Below are 9,433 nucleotides of genomic sequence, written 5' to 3' on the forward strand. Positions count from 1 at the left end.
TGTTTCAAGCTACGTAGGCAAGTAGGTCATGGACTTCATGTACGACCATTTGTTTATAGATTTGACGTCATGCGCACTTTTGCGCATGCGCATACAGAACCAAAACAAAACGTCCGATAATAGGTGCTGTTCGATAACAGGTACTTTAACTTCAAGTGCCGAAGTTTCTAAGTACTTGTCTGTTTCTTGCTTGAAGTAATTGTATGAACTTATGCATACTTGATCTTGTGCGAAAAACTTTGATATATATTTATCTCGTAAATCTATATATAAATCGCATTCCATAATAAAATAGTATTCATCTTCAAGTATATCACAAAAGGAGCATGCTCTATTTTCAACTGGTGTAACTACTGGTTTACTCAATCGGCCTGATTCAATATGTAATCTATGTGATGACACACGTAATTTTTGTTATACAAGTGCGAAATTTTTTAATGTTAACAAGGTTAAGATATTCTTGGAATTCAAAAGATTTAGTGTTATTATAAAATAGGGCCCTACTGGAGTCACTTAAGCGGCTTGACCAGTTTTGCACAAACGTGTCTTTAAGACGCCGACTGACTGTTGACAAGAAAAGTTTTATATTTCCGACGCCCTGCATTATCCAGACATCCTGAAATCCCAGGCAACACAATAGAGCTTTAACTTGTGAGCACCAATTTGTCTTGTTTTGTTTTCAAAGTCGTTTTTCAGCAAATTGTAAACATTTTTGGCATTTTTTTTTTCATTGCATTGCAATAGTTGTATCCAGTATTTGATTATGTTAAAATGCCTAATATTCTGCATGGACACCCTCCCCAGCTCACCATGTACATCATTCTGCGTACTTCTCTTAACGCATAGAGTATTTTTGCAAAATTGTAAATGTATACGTTCAATGGCTTGGCCTTTGTTAAATCCCCAGACTTCGCTTCTATAATTTTTTCAAGTTTTTCAAATAAGTCTAACCTGTGTTCGACAGTCACATCTGTAGATTTGTATAAGTATTTATTCATTTTAAATATACCTTAAAGTGCTTGCCCTGAAGGGTGTTTTGTGCTTCATTAAAAAATAATGAACAATCGGCATAATATAATGGACTGTGACCATCGTATAATGAACAATGAGCATCCTATAATGGAGAGTGAGCATCATATAATGGACGATGAGCATCGTATAATTGAGAGTGAGCATCGTAAATTTGAGAGTGAGCATCGTATAATTGAGAGTGAGCATCGTAAATTTGAGAGTGAGCATCATATAATTGAGAGTGAGCATCATATAATTGAGAGTGAGCATCATATTATTGAGAGTGAGCATCATATAATTGAGAGTGAGCATCGTAAATTTGAGAGTGAGCATCATATCATTGAGAGTGAGCATCATATTATTGAGAGTGAGCATCATATAATTGAGAGTGAGCATCGTAAATTTGAGAGTGAGCAACATATAATTGAGAGTGAGCATCATATTATTGAGAGTGAGCATCATATTATGGATAGTGAGCAACATATAATAGAGAGTGAGCATCATATTACGGACTATGAGCATCATATAATGGACAATGTGCAGCATAGTAGTGGACAATACGAATCATATAAACGACCGTGAGCATCATATAATGGTAAAATATCCTCATAGTATCGTTAATTAACAACTTTTAATGCCAAAGTAACAGCATATAATATATATTCAACATCATAATATTATATATATATAGTCATGAAATATACGATTTCATGTTAAGGTAGCTATGGCGTTCCATAGTAAATTTTTTTTTTTCAGGCAGAGGCATATACATTTTGTCTGTTAAAATCAGTGGAGGAATCGTTTAATGCGCTTTGTGGTATGACGTGTATAAATAGCCTATGAACAGAGAGGACCCAATCGTCACTGTTAATAAAATAAAACGTTTGCATATGCATCGAATAGTAATGTTTTCAAATAGTAAGGCTTATTGCTGTTAAACTGGTCGAAATTCTATGATTGACGATACATTTGAACCGTGCTCTGTGATAAAGTGGTTAAATGCATGTGCGTAAAGTGTCGTCCGAGACTAGTCTGTGCAGTCCGCACAGGCTAATAAGGGGCGCAACATTCCGCCGAAACAAGATGTTTGCTAAGAAGATAATTCCTTCAAACAGAAAATATCAGAAAAGCGGAAAGTGTCGTCACTGATTAGCCTGTGCGGACTGCAAGGCTAATCTGGAACGACACTTTAAGCACATGCATTAAACCCCCTTTTTCACAGAGCACGGCTCATTTAATACACAAGTGTACCCATTGTATACTTCCTCGGTGTATTAAAGTGATATTTTGAGCATCTAACAGTATATGCTATGTTTATAGGTGTCTATCGCAATCGATTATTTAATACTTTTGGTGTTTTTAATCCATATACACGTATATTTGTTAATGCAGCATCAACATACTCAAACAATAATCCGGAAAGAGAAAAATAATGCATTTGAATATCAAGCTAACTTTCGTTTTGACAACTGACGACAGAAATGATTCTATGTACGATGTGAATCTAATTTTAGTTTGAGTGCAGATTCGTTCGAACGAAACAAAGACACAATTTTGTTTTACGGATCATTTCGGCTTAGAGGACTGGGTGAGTCATGTAAAATATCGAATATATATTTTTATAAACAACTGGTAGCAAGATGAGTTGTAGATAATTGGTCAGTTACCACATTTTAACTAACTCGTTTAACCCGGTTAATTCTTTTCAGCTCAATTCAAAAGTGAAAAATGCCCATAATATCACTTTAAGCAATGCTGGAATAGATGTATTAAAGGAATCTTTTCACGTTTAGGTAAATTGACAAAAATTGAAAAAAGTCGCAAATTTTCGTTTAAGTTATGATATTTGTGAGGAAACAATAATACTGAACAAATTTACTATGGTCTAATATAGCCATTATATGCATCTTTTGACGATTTAAAAAGCTGAAAATTATAAAGCGTTGCAACGCGAAACGATTGAATAATTTGGAGAGTTCTGTTGTTGTCGTTTATTTTTTTGAAACTACGAAGATTGCTTATATAAAGTATAAAAAACGTCTTTATAATACTTGGCAGGATGGCCGAGCGGTCTAATTGGTTTTTACTCCATGACTCCGGCGGTCACTGGTTCGAGCCCTGATGCGGTCTATTTTTTTTCCCTTTTTAATTTTATTCTTGATTTTTTACTGGAGTTTTTTAGATCCAATGTTTACATTTATCAATATAAAGCATTAATGACAAACTTCAAAACATGCCAAAATCTGTGAAAAGGCCCCTTTAATCAACAGACCATATAATGTATGAATAATGTTTGAATAGTTGATAACATTTTGTTCAGTGCGCCTGTCATTTGACACATTAATTAATGACGGGTATGGTCGATTCTTGATACAAACAAGCGTTCTTTGTCTGTTAATAATATACATAATTATCGTGGATATGGTAAAAACATTCTTGAGGCACGCATTTTTTAGCGAGATATTAGTGTGTTTATTATACGTCGAATAGATATATAGCGAATATGTTGTGGATTTTGGATAAAGATCAAGTTTATCAATCGCTTAGAACCATGGTAGCGCGATTTATCCTATTATTTCCTCACTTTTTCCACATAGCATCAAATAATTATCAAATATCGCATTTTTGGCAATTTCGTTCTTCCGAAGTTGACGCAAAAAAGAGTTTCCATTTTTTTGGAAAATCCCGAGTGTGATCTAAAAATACCGATAGTATGAAGCTCAAGTTTATACGATCGTTGTTATGCTATCGATTTTCATCTGGTTACAGGACACATACATTTATATTCCACTCAACAAAAAAGTTTAATCAGTTATTTCACTAATTTTAACAAAATTAAATAATTATTAAGGGAGGCCGATCTTTCCTGATTGCGAAATCTCGATTATGATAGTCCGCCCTTTTGGTGTCTTCCCAAGGGGGAGGGGGTAACTTCCTATATACGGGTATATAGTGGTGTGCCGATTTTATGGGGTGTGTTTTTCGATTAAAATTATAGATATGGGTATGGTTTTGAGCATTTAAGTATAGAAATGGGTATTGAAATCAGAAATTTGCTTGTATATAAATGCATATAGGTTTGAAAGTATCAGTATCAAAATGGGTATGATAAATGTCTTTCTTGTATATAAATTGGTATGAAAATGTAAATTGCAGTAGCGGGAAAGATATAATAGCAAATTCAATAAGTATATTGTATATGAAATGTGTCCACTTTATCAAATTCTAGTTTTTAAAAGGGTCCAGTTTATCAAACTTCTTGTTTGTGATGGGTCCACTTTCTCAATGGTATCTTATACAAATGGGTATGCTTTTTCAAAAACTTGTATCAAAATGGGTCTACTTCATCAGAGTTCCGGCATAAAAATGGGTCACATTTCAGAAGTCTCAGCGGGACACCCCTACCCTAAAATTTGGGAAGTTACCCCCCCCCCCTCCCGGGGTGCCTTTTCAGTCGTTAGTTAGTATTTATACGGAGCGGACGTTTGTTTTAAACCCTCCCTCCAATCCTTATCAGTTAAAGTGATTTGATTTGTGATTTGTAAGCCTACCGCTTTATGAAAGTGGTGATTTAGGACTACCTTTTAATCGAAATACTATAGTTTTTATGAAATTAACCCACTTTATACAGCAACAACATGGGAAAAGCATGTATTGAAAAGATTTGATTTAATTGATTTTTCATATACAGGATTCAATATCACGTGACTTTGTGGGGTTCACATTTAAACGTTAATGGATTTAAACACACCGGTAAGTGCAGTTTTTTTGTTAAATAACTTTGATTAAAAAAAAAAAGAATTTCAACTAGTGCATACAAGACAGATTGGTATGCTGCTTATAGTAATGTGAAACACATCACACTTTTTTTTAATAAGCCTGTGTCTTTGTTCAAAAAGTCGATGTGCACTTCATTTATGTACACGGTTTTGCTTCACTAAACGATAAATTTTGTCACAGTTTTCATTCATATTCAAGGATTTATTTTTATACCTTATAATATCGGCACACACTGCAAGAAAAACGGTATTTTATGCACTAACGATTTTTGCAAATGTATTTCCATTATTTTAGACATTTGAAAAAATAAAGTTCTTAACGACGTGTTAACATTCTGTCCAGTTTGTGTGTAAACCCCTGAAAACCCGTTGATCTTGCACAATGTATACGTGTTAGTAAACATTTCCTAAATGTTTAATTTAAATATGTGTTTATTGTGTAAAATTATTGATGGTGTGCATATGTTTCTTATAATAATTGTGAGAGTGTTGCGCTTTGTCATTGTTAAGTGTTTTTTTATTTAATTGTCAAGTGACAATATTATCGACCATGCTGTATTTTCTATATATGAAAGTTCATCAAACAGATGTGTCCCGTATTTTTTTTGTTCGCAATAACCATGAAGAATTCGCAAGCGCGTTCCTTCCGTAGTGTTTCATTATTGGTCAACTATGGGCAATTTGTAATTAACGTGTAATAAAAAACTATATGTACTGCCAAAACGTCATGCAATCTCATATACGCGAAGGTACCAAGGGTGTCCGTAATAATAACTATGACTATTAACGTATACCGTAGCCTACAGTTTAGTGGCTATAGATAAAACCCCATCTTACGTAGCATTACGGAGATAGTCGATAATTCACGATTGACACAATAATAATAGGGCAAGGGGAAAGCGGATGTGTTTATTGTTTGGATACACGCTCTAAGATAACGTATATTTTATTTTAACGTTTCGTATTAAATGTCTTTACTGAAACGCGTATTATTGGTAACTTCACGCGTTGTATTAATGCAGACTTCTTTTACGAAGAATATTAACTTGTATGTAGGAATCTATACAAAGTTGTATTCAAAATAGTATTTCTACTTTCGATTTCAATTTTTTGACATTACACACGACAATCATGTCTCAACATGAGATCACATAATGTGCATATAAATATTCTTATTTGATTCTAGCATTGAATTTAAAGAAACGATTTCGAGTACTTTAGTAAATAGAGATTTAATTCAGAACCCTTATGTTTCATTGAACAGTTGTTATTGAAATATTTATGCTACTTTCGATTTCCTATATCGCCATATATTCGATATTCGATATATTCTCTTAGTGATCTTTAAGAAGTGATAGGATTAAAACTGTATCCCATTTGATTCTAGTTGTTTGAAAATGTACTTTTATCCCATTAGCACATGTGCATTGACGGTATAAAACCCCATGGAATAGACTAGCCTCTATTCTTTTTGAATAAACCTGTCGCGTGCTATTTTAGATCATTTGTGAGTTTTTCCAAAAAATGGAGAATCTACGTTTGTAAACTGCGGAAGAACAAAATCATCTAAAATGCGATATTTAAACATTATTAATGTAAAAATGGAAGAAATAATAGGATAAATAGAATATTATGTGAGTGTCGGATAAAGATCAAGTTTATCATGCGAGGCTCGAACCATTGTAGCGCTCGGCAAGACTCGCATTCTCACCAGAATGTCCTTAATACAGTGGCGTTACTACACGTAGGACTTACAGGCATGGCCTAGTAACTGTTTCTCCAATTTCAAATACACTCAAAGTCCCATACAATATAAATACAAGACTAATTAGCTTCATGGTTGAACTCTATACTCTAATAGGAGAAATCGAATAAAACACGATCAAATTACAATTATAAAATTCGAAATTTGAATACTGACTCGATTAACAAATTTACAAATACCAACGGATTGTGAAACTTTCAAGCTCGTGAAATTATTAAGACAAATCACAAACCTTATTTATCTCACATGACCAATGTGAGATATTTGTCAACCGATGACCGTAAAATGAAAGACCGATGTACAATACAAATGCTCAGGTTGAAAGCAGTCTTATGATTTTCAAGATTGTGTTTACATTTCGAAGCGCTGTTCCGGTATATGGCTTTCACGCTACACCGGTTATTATTAAACAATGACGTATAAAGACATTAGAAAATAAGTGAGCCTTTGAGAGACTTGCACGATGGCGGTTTGAAAAATAAACACGCACTTAATGCTCATATGAAGGTGAAGTGCTGTAAAACATACTGCTAACTATGTCTTTGGAAAAGGCAATTTAATATGCGAGTATTTCTTCAGCTGTACGAAGATATATTTTTTGTCATAATGACCGCAGGTTAATTTCATTGAGCCTTTCAACGATGCAAATAAAATTGAGATCTGATAAATGTACTTTAAACCATTATCCACCATGTAGTATTTAATTTTATCTTCTTTGTTTACAAATAAAACTCAATGATACAATGTACAAGACCTCGCCGCAATATAATACTGTCCTGTATCTTAAGATTGTCGGTATCCGTGTCAAGAAATATTTAGTATATGTGTTGATTTCGGCTAGACACATTTTTTTATTGTTATATTTATCTTTACAGACAATAATCATCATGTCGGAAAACGCCATTTGGGACGTCAGAACGATACCCGGAAATGATTTCAAAAGCGAAACGTATATCATGCGTAAACCTGTTCTGGTCACCTTCATAGCTCAGGACCACCCAATAGGTACCACCAACAACTCGAAACTAAAGAGCATGGTTGTAGACAAGAATTCGAAACTTGTAAATCGCGAGGTAGATATTGACATGAAGCTTTTGGACGAATTCTTCAGAAAACAGTTCACCATACCGCCCCAGGTCGAATTTCTTGTAAATCACAAACACGAAGAAATTCATGACTATATGAAAGCAATAAAGGCGGACAATTATGACGGTTTCTTCTTTGTTTTCCTATCTTATCTCTCCCTCAAGGAACGAAACAAAAAGGGCGAACTTCCGTGCCTTAAAGTAGAATGTTACGACTACGCCGTACCGATTGAGGATTTTATGGGTATGGTAAAGAAACGCAGCGACATGGCCCTGAAGCCGAAAGTATTCCTCTTCCAAGCAGACGATCTTGATCTCATGCAACCAAATATAATTAAGAAAGCGACTGGATTTGGTGAAAAAGTGGAACTAAAGCAAATGAAGATACCGACAGATGCTGACCAGCTCATGATGATGTCGACACTTCCACAACGGCTGCCAACACTACGACCGGAAACGAATGTCGCCATACCAACGGCGTCCGAAGGAGGAGGGGTGGTGGGTCAGCCAAGCGACGAGAGTGAAAAAGTCACAGTCAGGAAAGAGAATTCCTTGCTGATCAAAGCTTTCGTGGACGTTCTCGAAACAAATAGAGATGTTGATGTCTTAAGCTGCACACCGCTGATAAATGGGAAGATAGAGCAGCTTATAGATGTTCTAGGCCTTGCAGGAGAGTATGGGACAGATTTCGTTGAAAAGAAACTAGTGCTGCCTGTTGTGTACTCCACGCTTACAAAAGATCTACATTTCTACCACAAGCGAGACAATCCATTTGGACTGTAACCGTCCCACTTATGAATTATATCATTACTCAAATGCACTTAATGCATTGTTTTTTAACTGATCTATTTTTTGAAAAAAAAGTATGAGCTATTGTCATTACCTTGTCGTCGGCGTCGGCGTCCGGTTGAGTTTTGCGTTAAGGTCCACTTTTCTCATAAAGTATCAATGCTATTGCATTCAAACTTGGTACACTTACTTACTATCATGAGGGGACTGGGCAGGCAAAGTAAGATAACTCTTGCTTGCATTTTGACAGAATTATGTGCCATTTTTATACTTAGAAAATTGAAAATTTTCCTTAAGTATCAAAGCTATTGCTTTCATACTTGCAACACTTACTAACTATCATAAGGGGACTGTGCAGGCAAAGTTATGTAACTCTGACTGGCATTTTGACAGAATTATGTGCCTTTTTTATACTTAGAAAATAAAAAATTTGGTTAAGTTTTGTGTTTAGGTCAACTTTTTTCCTAAAGTATCAAAGCTATTACTTTAATACTTGCAACACTTACTAACTATCGTAAGGGGACTGTGCAGGCAAAGTTATGTAACTCTGACTGGCATTTTGACGGAATTATGGGCCCTTTATACTTGAACATTTTGTTAAGTTTTGTGTTTTGGTCCACTTTACCCCTTAAAGTATCATAGATATTGCTTTCATACTTGGAACCCTCGCAAATTATCATAAGGTGACAGTAAAGGACAAGTTGCATAACTCTGGTTGTCATTTTTACCTTATGTCATAGGCATTATGGCCCTTTTTTGACTTTGTAACTTTGAATATATGGTTACATTTTGTGTTTCGATCCACTTTACTTCTAAAGTATCAAAGTTATTGCTTTTAACCTTCAAATACTTTCATGCGATCATGAGGGTACTGTACCTGGCAAGTTGAATTTTACCTTGACCTTTGAATGATCTTGACTCTCAAGGTCAAATTATTAAATTTTGCTAAAATTGCCATAACTTCTTTATTTATGATTAGATTCCATTGATACTTTGACAAAACA

General features: G+C 34.7%; 1 protein-coding gene across 1 annotated transcript; it reads left to right on the plus strand.

The window, feature by feature from the left end:
• Window positions 1-5,665: 5,665 nt before the first annotated feature.
• Window positions 5,666-8,867, plus strand: LOC127847381 (uncharacterized). The gene is made up of 2 exons (XM_052379250.1): window positions 5,666-5,729; window positions 7,431-8,867. The coding sequence occupies exon 2, from the start codon at window positions 7,443-7,445 to the stop codon at window positions 8,421-8,423; it is 981 nt and encodes a 326-aa protein (XP_052235210.1). The 5' UTR covers window positions 5,666-5,729; window positions 7,431-7,442; the 3' UTR covers window positions 8,424-8,867.
• Window positions 8,868-9,433: the final 566 nt, after the last annotated feature.

This window comes from Dreissena polymorpha, chromosome 10 (assembly GCF_020536995.1).
Source record: "Dreissena polymorpha isolate Duluth1 chromosome 10, UMN_Dpol_1.0, whole genome shotgun sequence".
In the NCBI taxonomy this organism is placed as follows: Eukaryota; Metazoa; Mollusca; class Bivalvia; order Myida; family Dreissenidae; genus Dreissena; species Dreissena polymorpha.

Bases quoted from the DNA above. Each gene is read 5' to 3' on its own strand.
- LOC127847381 (XM_052379250.1), top strand. From the start codon at position 7,443: ATGTCGGAAAACGCCATTTGGGACGTCAGAACGATACCCGGAAATGAT.